At 40.0% G+C, this 15689-nt stretch overlaps 1 protein-coding gene across 4 annotated transcripts in view; it reads left to right on the top strand.

Annotated features, from left to right (window-relative positions):
• Positions 1–15689, top strand: part of BCAS1 (brain enriched myelin associated protein 1) — an 86918-nt gene that overhangs the window by 58635 nt on the left and 12594 nt on the right. For 2 of the 4 annotated variants that reach the window (XM_045529577.1, XM_045529580.1), the window contains 2 exons: positions 5178–5219; positions 11002–11175. In XM_045529577.1, coding sequence (XP_045385533.1) covers positions 5178–5219; positions 11002–11175 — 216 coding nt within the window. The remainder of the gene's footprint in view (positions 1–5177; positions 5220–11001; positions 11176–15689) is intronic. The other 2 variants (XM_045529579.1, XM_045529578.1) reach the window with 1 other exon arrangement.

Here is a 15689-nt window from a genome sequence, read left to right as displayed (position 1 = left end):
ATCTACCTTTCATGTTTATTGGGAGGATTAAGTTAGGAAAAAAAAAAAAGAATGCTTCCAAGTGACTGGTACTCAGTGAGTTACAGCCCTTTCCAAAACAATGAAGTTTGCAATTTTGTGTTATCTGTGGGGGATAGGGGACAAACACCAGGGGTGTTTAAAGAAGAGAGCAATCAGTAGAGATCAAAATAGACTTAATGAACTTAAAAACTCATCTGGATCATTTGTTTCAAATGCAGATTTTTACACCTTCCCATGGGGATTCTAGTTATTAATAAGGAAGTCTGGGTGTGTGGCTGGACGATTCTGGAAGCACTTGAGAGAGAGGCTGGAAAATCCGGGCTTGACAGGAAAGGTCTCAGGGCTACTGAAATCAATGAACTGAGGAGCTGTCACATGGTCACAGTGTGTTTACAGAAGACCTGCTGGGAACAGGACAAATGTTTGCTTAAATAATAACAGGTGAAAGCATTTTAAAGAAACTTTCTTTTTAAGAATTGAATGTGCCCTTTAGAGAAACTCTTATTATTCAAGTGAATACTGATAAGTTATATGTTGTTTAGCTCCTTATTCTTGGCAACATAAATGTCCAAGCAGGATCCTATAGATGTTAAACTAGATATTTATTGTTGTTGTTTATGAGGCTGAACTATTTTTAGATTCACCAGATAATACCCAGCTGTCCAGTTCAGGGAAGAAGACTGGGACTGTTTCTGGTTTTCAGATTTGAATGAGCGTCTCACGCTCTGTAAGTTTCTTGACTGTGCTGGGGAGTTTGAGGACCTAATAAATGCCCCTCGGTCTGCAGAGGTGAGACTTCACTTTCATATCATTCTGTTCCTCTCTCCTTTACACCAACGTGAGCTGTTTTATCACGAATTCCGTCCAGTTTTTCTTCTTGTCTCTGAAACTCCCTTCCTGAATTTGTTCCTGATGTGGAAGAACGAAGTCATTTTTCCTCCTCCTCAGAGTTTATTCCCTACAACATACTCATTGGCAGCAGAGAGTAATGAATTAGAATCTGATACTTCCAGTTCCTCGGCTCATAGTCTTTCTCCTACATGGAGAACATACAGAGAAAAGGAAAAAGTTGCCTGAAGCCTTCATTTGTCATTATGTATTGAGGATGGAAACCAGGCTGGGTACAAACACAGATTAAATGTGAGATCCCGGCTTGGCCCAAAGAACTGGTTCAATGAGGATCCTCTAATACACCATCAGCTTTCAGCAAGAGCAGAAACAAACCTCAAACCCCAAAGGGAGGTGTAACATTAGAGTAGGGGTGAAAGTTTAATACATGTTGGAATAGAGGCCTAGAAATTAAGAGAAATCTGCTCCCACTTTGAATACTAACTTGGAAGACTAATGAAAAGCAACTTGACCCACTGCCTGAAAATAATAGCCCAATAGTAGCCCCATAATGTGAGTTGTTAATCATTATTATTTTTGTTAGTATTACCTTTTTTTTTCAGCTCTGTACAGTTCATCTAATGCATGCTCTGATGGAGGGATACAAGCCAATAAAGAATATTTACTAAGGAACAAAACACATTGCAAGAAGCTGTCTTTGGAGAGGCCACTGGAATCTGGCCTTGGCCCTGTGTATTCAAACTTTTTATCAGTAACTTGGACAATGACCTAAAAAGCATACTTATCAAGTTTATAAATTGGGTGGGCTCATTAATGCAGTCCAAAATGTAAACGATAAAGATCTCAAAATACTGGCACAATGGGCTGAAGTTAGTATAACCCAAAATTTTTGTTTTACAAAGGTCAGTGTGCCTTTGTTGTATATTATATCATCAAGATCTTAACTGAGGCCCACATCATCCCTACCCCATTGCAACTTTGGAACCTAAAATAACCTAAAAGCAGTGTTAAAAATGTCTGTTCTTAAGGGGTTCAGGAGCAAACACACATCTGGCCTGAGCAGCATAGAATTAGTCAAGAGAAATCTTAAATAGGCCTACTAGACTTAGCCAGTGTCACTTTTCCCCAGAATTCATGAAAGTTGTACTGTTAATTGAAAACATACTATGTGCGGGCACTGTGCTAGGGACTTTACATATGCTAAGTCAGTATCAGCAATCTTCATAGACTAATGGACATAAATCCATGCCCAAATAGTTCTAGGAACCCAGGACAGGTGATCATGAGTCAGTCTGGGCTGCCCCATGTCCCTACTAGGTGATTGTCCCCACGTCATACCACTGCCACCAGCAGTTCCACCACGCGGAAGGTCCATGCTGGTTCACCCTACCCATCACCACTGCTGGGCCTCACAAGCCTGCCATAGTTCACCTGTTTGGGCCCCAGAGTGACCCCATTTGACAAGACCCACCCTTGGCATCCACACAACCCTCCTTCTCCCCAGTACACACCTAATTCAAGGACAGCTGAGCTGGACTGTGTTGCTCTCCCAGCCACCAGCACCCTAACCAGAACTACTATTAGTGGAGTTAGCAGATTCACCTGAAATTTCCATTGGTGAGTTCTCTTCTGGGGTCCATTTCTTGAAATCTTTATTTCTGCTCCACTTCATATACCTTGACTTATAGAAAAGGCTTTAGACAACTGAATTCTAATTATAGACATGGTTCACATTGTTCCCGCCCCCACCTCACGCCCACATACACACACCTTCCAGGGTCTCCAACTGGCACATAAATGACGGTGTTTAAGTACCAAGAGGAACTGTGTGACTGCACTACAGCTGCCAGACTACACCTGCTCTGTTCCCACCATGTCCAGCCATGAGTTTCCCTACACATGCTGCATTTTATTTTTTCCTCAAAACAACCCTGTGTTTGGTAGATAGTCTAATAGTCAATCTTTGGGTAAGTTAACTGAGGCTCAGAGAGATGTGATTAATTTGCCCAAGGCTAACCAGTGAATTTGAACGTGACTCTACAATCCATGATGCTTTAGATGTGGATTCTGAGCATCAGGAAAGAATTTTTCTCTTAACATGTGCCAAACGGTAAAGGGGAACCAGAACCTGGCTTCTCATTATCCACTTTTGGGTCCTTTTATTAACTGGAGATTTCAACTGCTGACATGAAGGCTACACCTGCGGGCCAGTGTGCAAATATACAAAAAAGTTCAAAATGATTTTGGATGGTTCTTGGATAAAGTCCTAAAAAAAATTTAATCAGTTACATAGTAAAAAGCTATCTCCTTTTTCCATTCCACTCCAATTCTTTTGGCAACATTAAGAAGAAAGTGTCTTCTTGGTATTAATAGGCATTTACCACTGTGCTAACACTTGCTGATCTCTCTTCTTAACAATTCTGTTTTATTTATTGCATTTGTTTTAATACAGTCTCTTTACAGCAAGGATGTTGCTATTACATTTACTGTAATGTGACTTTTTAAAAAATATATATTTCAGTAAAAAGTCAATTTAAAGAAAAATATCAAGTAAATACAGGTGGTACATGGACAGATTGAGAATGAGAAGATGGTTTGAAAATCACTGAAGCACACGAGATGTGCAAATGGATCCATCCCCAAAGTAAGGGATGTTTTGCTGAGTAGTACAACTTGAAAAGTAAAAAATAGCTATCTTTTGGGGAACAGGCGGTATTTATAATGCTAATTTTTTTAAACATCAGAAAGATTTGGAAATCTGAAACCATAATGAAGATCAAGGAAACAGCAGAATTAGTTCCTCTGTTCCTCACCATGTTGCCAGTTTCCTCGGGAATACAGAGAACAATCAATGGTCAGGAACTTTCCAGACACAGGAAATCAAAGATAAAAACTAGTGTGGTTACAACCAACCCAGGGACAGGAAAGAGGGTTTGAAAACCTAGAAGTGAGATAGTGCAGGCAAGGCACTCAGTGCAGAAGACATACTTGTAAATATCTCTTCCCTTCTTCCTCTCCCCCTGGATGTTTTAAAGGGAGAAAATGGTGGGACTTAGTAACAAAGTGGATACAAGGAAGCATTCTTAACCTGGAATCCCAGAGAAGAGAGCCAGAAGGTCTATGAACCCCGAAATTATTTGCAAAGTATTTTGTTTATATTCATTTTGGCAGGAAGGAGGGTCCAGATCTATCAAATGAGTCTCTCAGTGGTCAGCAATCACCACCATCCCCACAAAAGTTTAAGAACCACTGAAGGAAAGATGCAAAGATAACCTCTAAAGCTGGAGCTTGGCTAACTGGTAGAATGATTATGGCATTGGCCTTTGCAAGGATTGGGATCACTCCTCACCTGTTTGGGGAAGGATTATATATGCCAGAATTACGCTAGGGCAGTGGTCCCCAACCTTTTTGGCACCAGGGACAGGTTTCATGGAAGACAATTTTTCCACTGACAGTGGGCAGGAGGGAGGTGGAGCTCAGAGGCTGTAAACACAGATGAAGCTTTGCTTGCTTGCTAGGTACTCACCTCCTGCTGTGCAGCCGGGTTCTAAGTTTCATGGAAGACAATTTTTCCATGGAAGGGTGGGGAGGAGGCAGAGCTCAGGTGGTGATGCACGGCCAGTTCCCAACAGGCCATGGACCAGTACCGGGCTGCAGCCCAGGGGTTGGGGACCACAGTTCTAGGGAATAGAACAGTGTTTGATTTAGACGTGTTGGACTCCAGCTCTCTGGCCTCCATGGCAATGTTTTAGCCAAATTGCACTTTGACAAGATGAAATTGACCCAGACTGAGGGCCACTGGCCATGCGTTGTGGTCAGGACAAGGCTAAGGACCCTGCTTGTTGTATCACAGTGCCTGCCTGCTCTGCAGTGACCAGGGAATGGACTTCTTTAGACTTATTACCAGAATATTGTTTTTACCTAACGATGACTGTGCGTTGAGATAAATCGTATGTCCATCTTTTCATCGGCCACGAGAAAATGTAATGGCAAATGTGTTGCTAGCCCATAGCCAAGACTTTGTGGTTTGTGTTTTCTGTAGCAACACCCCTCCCCTCTCCATTTGTATCTTGGCTTCGCCTGTGTGTTAATTTTCCCTTTGTTGCACTTTAAAATACATGATTTTTACATACTGCCTGCATTTTTGTAAGCCTCTTTCAAGTTCTTTTTGGAACAAGGTCTGCACACTCAACTTAATGTCTAAGAATTGCACCATAGGGCTGTTAGCCCAACTAACCCTTTGCTTTTATGTAACATTTTTTTTTTGTAACATCTTAACTCTCACTTTTGTTTTTATCTTCCTTTAGTCAGTTAAAGAGGACTCAGTCCCCACAGGTGCAGAGGAGAATGTAAGTTATGCATTAAATCACAGAATCATTCCACTCTCATCTTCTGTGTGTCCAATCACTGGGCATTTTCAGCTCTGGGAACCCGTGTTCTTGCATGTTCCAAATGTTATTCATCTGCTGTAGACTCTTTCACTCTGTCACGTGATTAGGGATTAATGGGGAATCACATTGCATAAATTTTTGTAAATTCCCATTAAATCAATGCAAAATAAATGCAAAATCAGAGCACATATTTTTATGGTATCAGTTAGGGGCTGAAAGAGTCTACTAAACCTAGGAACAGCTTTGCACTTCCTTAAGGGATAATGATGCTGCAACTTCTGCTTCACTCTACCATGACTGATCATTCACCCTTATTTCTATGGTGTTCCAGCTTCTTACTAACTTTGGGTGGTACCCCAACAGGTAGTTGCATCGGGCATGAGAACATCTTGCAGCAATAGATGCTGAGACTGTCACGCTCAGGCTGGAGAGCTGACCCCATGGGTCTATACTTGAGACAGATAGGTTGAGCCTCACTCTCTTTCTGGCCTTTAATCTGCTAGGGCAATATAGCCAAACTTTTTAAGACAGTATATTCATGTCTAAAGGGATGGTACTATATAAAACATCACAAAAATACATCTTTCTAAAACACTTTTCAGGGAGATTAATAAATTGGCCTCATGAGTTTCAGACCCAAAACAGCAGCTCTCTGCCCTGAAAGTATAGTCTTTGAAAAATTTTATAAGCGGGGATAAGTGAATTTACAGCTGCTTATGATAGAAGCTAAACATTACCATTTTGCCAAAGCAAAGTATGTATGGCTTCTCCTGGGTATCTCTTGCTTACTGCCCATGGATAGGCCCAGTGTTTTCATTTGTATTTAGTGACTGGAACTGAACAGATGTTGAAAATTCAAACATGTTCCAGAAATGTTGTCCATGATGTGGAATGAAAATTAGCATGGCTGTGTTATGATTCTTATTAGGAGAAGAATTCTTGAACTCATTATTTGTGATTTTTGTTGTTTTTCTTTTTTTCCTTCCCTTCCTTCCTTCCTTCCTTCCTTTCTTGAGCCAAACTTAGTAGCTCAGCAAAACTTAGGTCTCTCATAATTCCAGAAAGTGCTCATGAATTCCTTGCTATTTTCTAGCGAGTCGAAGTCTCTATTTCAGCAACCTACAAGGAAGAAGTCCCTGAGTCTTCTTCTCATGAACTCTAAATTTTAATGCTGCAGGTTAAATCTGGAGCATCAGTTAGCATTGCAGTTCTGAGCTTTCTGAAGAGAAACTTTTTTGGATGTTGTGTATAGTTGCTTGTCTGAGGAACCCTGTGCCTCCTACAGCTCAGATGCTAAAATGCAGAGTTGATCTCTAACAGGCAAACCGAAGATATTTCATTTTCTAGTGTGAAAATTTTCAGACAGAAATCTAAGCATGAATTAAAAGTTAAATTATTAATACCAAAAGATACCATGAAAGCTGATAGGGACATTAAAAAAGGCAAAATGTTTTTTAAAGAAAATAAAGAAGCATTATAAAACTTGCTTTAAGCCAGGCCCAGTGGCCCACCCCTGTAGTCCCAGCTACTTGGGAGGCTGAGGCAGAAGGATTGCTTGAGCCAGGGATTCGAGACCAGCCTGGTCAACATAGCGAGACCCCCATCTCAAAAAAAATTATTTTAAATAAATTTTTTAAAAATTGTTTTAAATTGTTTAGCTCTGGAAATGGTATTTCTCTTCTTATCAACTCACATTCCATTCGCTAAAGCAAGACACATAGCAAAGGACACAATTGTGTAATTCTTTTACAGGAAGATGGAAGAAATAATTGAGGAAATAATGCAGTCTGCCACCTACCGCCATCCCTGAACCAACATGGTCAAGGAGCTAGATCATGTTGACTTGTTTACTTCTTTTCAATTGTCTTCCTCCAAATCACATGGTCTCGAACTTAGGCAAGATTGTTCCCCCAAAGCAAAATTGGGGTGTATAAGCAGATAAGGGAGAACAGTTATTGAATAGGAAAAAATCTCTGAAAGTTCTCTGTCACCAAATAATCACATTATAAATCCAGTAAAATAATTTTTAAAAATTCTGAAATAAAATTCTTTAATATCAGTATTATTAGGTTGTGAGTAAAGTTTAAGTGAAGGAAATCTATTTTGGTATAAATCAGTTTCCAAAACTCACAGCTCTAGTGAAAACTGTGTATGCCAAATTTCAACAGTAGTAATGGTATAAAATTTGAGGCAAAAAGAGAAGCCCTTTACTGAAATGTATATTGTCTGTATTAAACATATCAGCCATCTTCACATGATGTACACCATATCACCTAATGAAATCAAGGGGAATTTAATTCTAAAATAGCATATATCTGATTTTAATTATGTCCATTATACCCAAAATTAAAATGTGCAGATGCAGTCATACATTCTAAATAGGGAACAACTTTTTCCAAAGCCTTGGCCTGGAAGGAAGTTGGAAAACTATCCAAATAAAAATTGAATTCTTATGTCTGTATGTGCAAATCATATCCTTACTTAGCCCAAATTGTTCTGGGTTTCCATACTGGATATCAGTGGATTTTCCTTGGCCAACTTCTTGGCCTGACTACAAAACTAACGGAAGTCTCTAAAAGTCTCATTTTTTTTTTTTTGTACGTACTGAAATAGTTGTATTTTGGAGAATGAACTTGTGGCATAAAATGTATAAGTTGATGATACCTCTCAACATTTAAAAAGTCCCAGCAAGGGAACCATTAGCATTATATAAAGTTGATTTTCAAAATTATTGTCATACAATCTGACATTTTCTTATATGAGTAATTTTCTCTCCTTCTCCTTACACACATGAAAAAAGAACTCACTACTTCAAAGACAGGATAGTTCTGAACCCAGTGTCCCTAAGTCAAACTCTGCTCATTACCTACGTAAGGTCCATTTTCCATTCCTCTACTCTTCTACTCTTGATCTCAGGCAAGATTGGCAACTACCATACACCCAAAGTATTTAATCATGATTGGTCTAAACCAGTAATCTCATTTTCTTCACCAATAATTAGCTGAGGGGTAAGGATGTGACCCAGTTCTGACTAATGAAATTTATGTATCCTGAGATAGAGGATCAAAATACCGAAGTTCATTTGCAGCAAATCTTTTTGCTGCTGTGACCTTCCTTCCTTCTCAGGACATTGGGTTGAGAATGTGATATCTGGAACTGTGGCAGCTACTTTATTACCAGGAGGTAATAACTAAAATGATGAAAATCCAGCATGCCAAGAATGGCAGAGCCAAAGAATAGAAAGAACCAAAGTTCTTAGAGACATTGTGTAAAGCCACAGAACCAACCTCAGAACTTCCTGCTGTTAAACTTCTCATTCCCTGTTTTGGCTGATTAAGCCACTAGTAGCTAGTCAGTTACTGGCAGAAAATGCCATCCTCATTGCAATGGCCACTTACCTATAGTGTGACTTTGGCCAAGTCATTCAACCATTCAGACTCTTCATCTGTAGAATGGGGATAATGTTATCTTTCTTGAGCTGTCTTTGTAACCATTTCTGGAGGTTATATAGATATAGATATATACACCTTGCACAATGCTAGGCATAGTATAAAGAGGTAGTCATTATACTAATATAATCCTCTTTAAATAATAGACTTGTGCATGGTGGGTGATTCCAGATAATTCATGTTCACGGAGTAAATAGCTCTAATGTTAATTAATACAAATAACAACACTAGCATTAATTAAATGCTTATTGTGTCTGACACAGTTCTAAGAACTTTACATGTGCTGCCTGATTTAATCCTGACAACAGCTGTCCCACATGTATTCACCCCCATCGAGAGCAGAGAAAACAGGGGCGCAGAGATGGGGAGCTCCAACCTGAGCTGAGCACAGCCAAAAGGAGCAAAGACAAGATTTAGACCCTGGCAGCTTGCTTTAGAGCCCGCGCTCTACGCCTACATTTCAGGCTCACCCCAAGGGCTCTTGGGCTGAAGCTTATTTGTCAGAAATGCAATCGAATTAAATCAGCTTTATATGTAGAAGCCCATGTCCACGTCTGACTGCCAACCCCAGTCTGTGTGTGGCTCCGATTTCAGCCTGGTTTCATAAAACCAGAGCAAGGTCAAAAACCAGCAACAGAAGCTCACTCACAAACGTGTTTCGTTTGGCCAATCCAGCATTTTGATTCCTTTGATGTCTTTAGAGGGGACAACTTGACTTTAGTCCACCATGGTCCCACCATTCTCTTTTGTCTTATAGCTGGTCCATTCATGCCGATGTTACCTGCCTCGCCTCCTGGAGGCTTTTGAGAACTACTTCCCTGAAGTAGTTCTTTGTTTACAAAAAAGGAAATACTAGAAATCCTGTCAACATCTTAAGATATGTCAGGTGGGGCTATGCTACTGTGATTTGGTTGCCAAATTCCAGGGTGTTCTGCATGTTGATTTGTGGACGGGCAGGTGCCTGTGTCAGTTGACAATGCAGAAACTAAGGGTTCTTCTTGATCTGGAAAATTTGGGTCATTTGCAAACCAATGGTTTATTCTGTATGAAGGAAAGGAAAACGGTTTCTCCACGAGCGTACTGTACCTTTAGAAATAATTAAGTCCCCTTCCCCACCCCCCACATTGAAAACAAGGCTCTGAGGAAGCTGGGGTCTGACACCAGCAAGGACAAGTGCAAAGAGGCCTTTGTCCCTGTAAGTGCTTTCCTTGCAGGCAGGGGATAAAAAAACTTGTGGTATAAAAGGCCAGATGGTAAATATTTCAGGCTTTGCAGGCCATTTATGGCCTGCATCCCATCTTATTCATCTTTTAAAACATTTGTTACAACCCTATAAAAATGGAAAAACCATTCTTAGCCCAGGAGCCATGCAGAAATATGCACCCACCCACCGGATTTCGTAGTAGTTTGCCAACCCCTGCCTGAGGAAACAAAGGGAATTATAAAACCCTCCCCTGGCCACCTCACTCTGTCCTGTTGCAGGGCCCATTGCAGATGCAGAAACTGGGATTGGGGCCCTGCACACACAGAGTGAGGCAATGCAAACTGACAAGAGTTGGGCTCAGGTGCAGGTAAACAGGGCCTTGCATCTGTGCCCCACCCCAGCCCCCACTCGCCCGCCCTGCCCCCTGCAGACGTTCAGGGGACACTGAGCTCACTGGGTGCCAGGCCAGGGGCCGTAAACAACTCGGCCATCATTTTTCTTACCAAGTTCATTTCTCATCTGAAATCATGAACTTCCATTAAATACCAAGGACAAATGACTGGTCTGGGGGCAGGTGGGAAACGAGTTAATGAGGAAGGCCAGTTGACCGAACTGAGTGGCATTTACACTGTCCCTTCTGCAGAGAGGACAGTTTTTCCACAGGTGCAGGGGAATAAGATGTGGACTGGAAGGTGTCATGGTTACCGTCTCTAAGGCTTGACTCTTAAGAAAATGATTATTCCTGATTTCTACATAGGCCAGGTGGAATCCACCTTTGGGGCAGACCAGAGGTGGGGTTACGAGGAGGGGAGGGTATTGGGCATGCTCTGAAGGGCCTCGTACCTTCATGGGGGAAGGAACGTTGCCACCTCCACATCCGTTTGGCTCTCGTTCAGAAATTGACTGTTTAAGAGCCCATTATACAACGTGAGTGTTTCTGCTTGGAGATGTGCCTGTGTAGAAATGGTCGTAGAGTCAAATCTGTAGCTACTATGTGGACAGGGGGACAACTAGGACCCCATTCTATAAAACATGTTTGGGGGGAATTTTTTTTTTCATTTTCTTATTACCTGGCAAAATAATCCAGGTGGTGTGTGAATCACCAGTAGAGATTATAAAGTCCACGGAAGTAGACTCAGCCTTGCAAACAGTGGATCTCAACGAAGAAGGAGATGCTACGCCTGGCCCCGCAGAAGTCAAACTCAAAAGAGAAGAAAGCAAACCCCCAAGAAGCTCCCTGATGGCGTTTCTCAGACAAATGGTAAGCCGCTTCCTTCCTACACAGGAGAACTGAAGTGCCTAGATGAGCTTCCGAGAACACAGGCCCCATGCCATAGCGGTATGACACATGACTGTAGGCGGTGTGTATGGGATATGAATGGAAAACGAATTATGCAGTAAGAAAATTCCCTTTTCTCCTTCTGATTCAATCACAGAGAAAGTCTCACTTTATTGCTAATAGTCTTTAACCCTTTTTTAACCCCTGCTAACTCCCTTTGTAACATACAAAGTGTTGGCCTTGGGTCTCGAGCTTTGGCAGACAATAGTGTCCACCTAGAAGTTAATATTATTGTTTACTTCTACATTTTTTTATTTGCAAAGTTTCCTTCTGTTACTGGCCAATGATACCCAGTGATACTGCTTTTCTCATTATGGTAATGATACGAAATTTCCTTTGAAAATATATTTATTTACATAAAGAACATAAGGCATTTTTGGCTGGGTGTGGCGTCTCACACCTCTAATCCCAGTTCTTTGGAAGGTCAAGGTGGAAGGATCACTTGGAGGCCAGGAATTTGAGACTAGCCTGGACACATGGCAAGACTTCATCTCTTCAAAAAAATAGAAAAAATTAGCCGGGTGCAGTGGCATGAGCCTGTAGTCCCAGCTACTCGGGAGGCTGGGATCACTTGAGCCCAGGATTTCAAGGTTGCAATGAGCTATGACTGCACCACTGCACTCTAGCCTGGGTGACAGAGTGAGACCTTGTCTCTAAAAAAGGAGAAAAAGCAAAGAAAAAAAAAGAAATAGTCCAAGTTATATATTGAAGTGGCAAAAATTCTAAAGGTGACATGAGAATAACACAAATTTGGACAAAGCTGATTTATAGATAATTCAAATAAGGAAATGACAACATAATATTCTACTGCTGAATACATATAAACTTAGTGAAATTGCCATGCTTTTAATTTGTATAGAATAGAAAAAAATGTGGACAGACATCTTTTGGTGTCTATAGTCCTGTACATTAAATATCTAAACAGCGAGGAACTTAAGTAATATAATGCAACAAAACCTAAATCAGCTGGAGGACAAAAACCAAAAATTCATGCAAAAGGTCATTGGTTTAATTCTCTTTTGATGAAAAACAAGAATTTCATTATAGTGCGCCTTTATTTTCAGGAGCATTTAGGAGTTTAATCCTTTGAGAAAGCAACTCTCTAATTTCACAGGCTCAACCTGTTAAGGAATTCCTTCTAGTCCACAAAGCAAAACAAACCCTTGCCAGTGGGAGTTGAGGCATATTAGAAATAATTATGTTAAAAGTTGTTGGCTGGAATCATTTTCTTTTCTTGTTAGACTCTCATGAAGGAAAAAGTTTAGAATAAGTAGTAGGCCTGCCATATGGCCAAAACCCCATCTATACTGCTGGCCATTTGATCTGCAATTTGGTGCTGAAAATGGAGATTAAGATTTGAGATTTTTTTAAACCAATGTTTACAGGATGCCAGGGAAGAAAAGAACATTTGGCCTGTTTCTGGCAACTCATCTAACTTACAAATGGGATCCCCAAATAGATCATCATAATATTGACAGTGATCAGCTTTCTCATTTCTGGATGGAATTGAGAGATACAGAAAAAAAAAATAGCAACTAGAATGACAGTTTTTTCCAAATAACCAACACGAAGCTTCTTCATTTAAAAGAGGAAAAAATACAAAAAAGTCCAAATAAAGCATGAAAAAAACCTCTAAACCACTCACTGCATCCATCCAAAACAAATTCTTAAATTTGAAGTCCCATGTTAAACTTATCTCCAGAGCTATCTCTTAGACATTATTTGGGGGAATTTTTATGGCAGTAGAACTAGGTAAGTCTAAATGGTTAGGGGAATGAATTGGAAACAAAGGGTCCTTTGAAATTCATTCTTTGTAGGATGGGCATAGAGACAGGCGAGGACACATTTCTCCACGCCATCCTCAGCAGATTCATAGTGTCAGGACGTCTCTGTCCATTGTTCATATTACCTATAACACATGAAAAGAGTTATGCCTGGGAACTCAGACATTATTTTTTCCTTTTAAAGTTTAAACGCTACTTCCGGGATTGCTGGATTTCCCCTAAAATTACAGATATCCTAATTACTGTCTTTTTTTCTGTTTTGTTCTCATTAGAACATTATATTTATATTATGATTAATTCAAATACACAAAAGATGGGTTTTCCAGGTTGCCGAATTCCCCACTACTCCCTATTGTCACACCCAGCCCAGCTCACTCATTTATGTCACTGGCCCTTTCCCTGCATGTATTTGAATTTGCAACCCCTAGTAGGGGACTATCTCATTCTTTAAAACAACTTCTTTGAACTAAGTTGTCTGGAGTTATCACATTAAGATTTCCCATCGTCCTCTTGATGGCTATTTGGCTTGCTTCCAACTTTTTTTTCATTTCATTCATTCACTTATTCAACAAATAATTATTGAGTGCCCACTACATTCCAGGCACAAGGGATGCAACCATGAGCATAAACAGATGCCATCTCTTTCCTCATGGAGAATAAAAGCTAATGAAGAAAACAGACATTTATTTTTAACTCTATCCCCATATTTAGTGAGCATGCACCGAGTGACTCAAACAGATTATTTCATTTGCTTCACTAACCTGCATAAAGATCCTTGTACACCTGCATTTATGCACGTGTTAACATCCCCACTGGGTAGGTTCTTGGAAGTTGGCTCTAGCAATTATTTTTAGGAAAGATTTTTTGATAATATGTTCGTGGCTTCCAAACTGATTTAGAGTCTTTGGATTTATGCAGGGAAAAAAAAAAAACATAAAGCCAACCTCTTCTAAGTTCTTGGAAATAGAGAAACACCTGGCCCATCTCCAAGGGTTTTCAGGGGTTTTTGAGCCAAATAAATAAATATTTCAAATGAATTTTAGATATTGTTAGAAAAATATGGGTTTGTGTAAATAATTGATTTAATAGAAGAGAAAACTCAGTTGCAAAACCTGTCGTTTGTATTCAGGTTCTCGATTCATCAAATCATTGATTTTGTACTTTCTAGCCTTTGCCTCCCTAAGTTTCTCTCAGGTAACTTATTTTAGTATTCCCAGGTAAAGTAACTCTCTGTTAAGTATTTCTTTCAAAATAAATGCATTGCCCAATTAATTTCTGAAGAGATTTTTCTTTTCAGAAATTAACCACTTATAAAAATAAAAATAGAAAGAATGTCATTTTGCAAATATCTGTATTTCAGGAAAAAAAAAACAGAGTCATATAAGTACTAACATTGCATTCAACACATGTAGATGTATAACTTCCCAAAAATCCTATGGGCTCCTACAGGATTTCAAAATAATTGCAAGGAATATCTAAGACATCTGTCATGCCCTAAATAGGAAAAGATTCTTATACATATTAATTCAGCTGTATGTCAAGAAACTGAATGTTTGAAGTGCTAGTGTATTTTTACCAAGCGAGTGGGTAGAGTACTGCGTTCATGTATCTACAAACCAGGTAGACAGATGACACCATAAAGGTGGTAGAAAGAAATATATAGGCACCGATTTATAATTCGTCAATATTAATAACACCTTGCACCTGAAAAGTGCTTTGCTCCTCCAAACTATTTTCACATACATGATTTCATTCAACCCTCCTCATGTGTCTTTCTTTGGACCATTAGTTTTATAAGAAAATCTTTGTTGGAATAACGTTCTCAGGCTTAGAGAAATACTGTGAGCTTTAATACTGGGCAAATTAACGGCCCAGAGAAGGCGACAGTCATGAAATCAGAGCGTTTTTGTTGCTTACATTAGATCGAATAAGTCTAATAAAACCTGTTGAAATTTACTATCTGGAACGGAAAAGAGGGTGGTTTATAACGATAATTATAAAACAAAACACAAGAGTCTCCTAGCTAAAGTTCTTGATCCCAAATTCTCCCCTGAGTATTAAAATACTAATACCGATTTGTCTTGCTTTTCAGAAGCATTTATCTGGGCAATTCCTCCAGCAGTGACTTGCTTTCCCTCCTACCCTTAAAGGGGCTCTGTGGTCATTTGGCACTTTCCAGTGATGAGTAGGAATAACAGTTGCAGCTTCCATGCTTATGACACGGCGGGCATCGTGCCAGGTGCATCGCAGGCACTGTCTTATTGGTTCACATGGAACCCTGTGGAACAGATGTTCTCCCTGCCTCCCTGGGGGGACAAGGGCACCTCAAGAGTGTTTAAGTGATTTTCTCACAGTCCCAGGGCTGGTAAACGGTCGAGCCAGAATTCAAACTCAGGTGTTTGTTTAGTTGTCATTTTTGTTGATTCTAAAGGTCACCCTTATACTCATGAGCTATTGCTGGTTTTTGTGCTTCTGCAGCTGGTTTTCTTTGAAGGAACAGAGGGAGGTAGGACAACCATAAGCTCCATTTCTATAACTCGCTTAGTGATGTTTTCTTTGAAAACATTGTTTTTATGTGTTGAGCTGTGACACTTACCTAAAATGCCAGCAAGGCAAAAGAGAAGAAAACGAATGCATGGCTCGCTTAGAGCA

The sequence above is a fragment of the Lemur catta genome, chromosome 17, assembly GCF_020740605.2.
Source record: "Lemur catta isolate mLemCat1 chromosome 17, mLemCat1.pri, whole genome shotgun sequence".
NCBI lineage: Eukaryota > Metazoa > Chordata > Mammalia > Primates > Lemuridae > Lemur > Lemur catta.
Note: the sequence above shows the minus strand (reverse complement) of the source record. Positions and strands in the feature narration are given on the sequence as shown.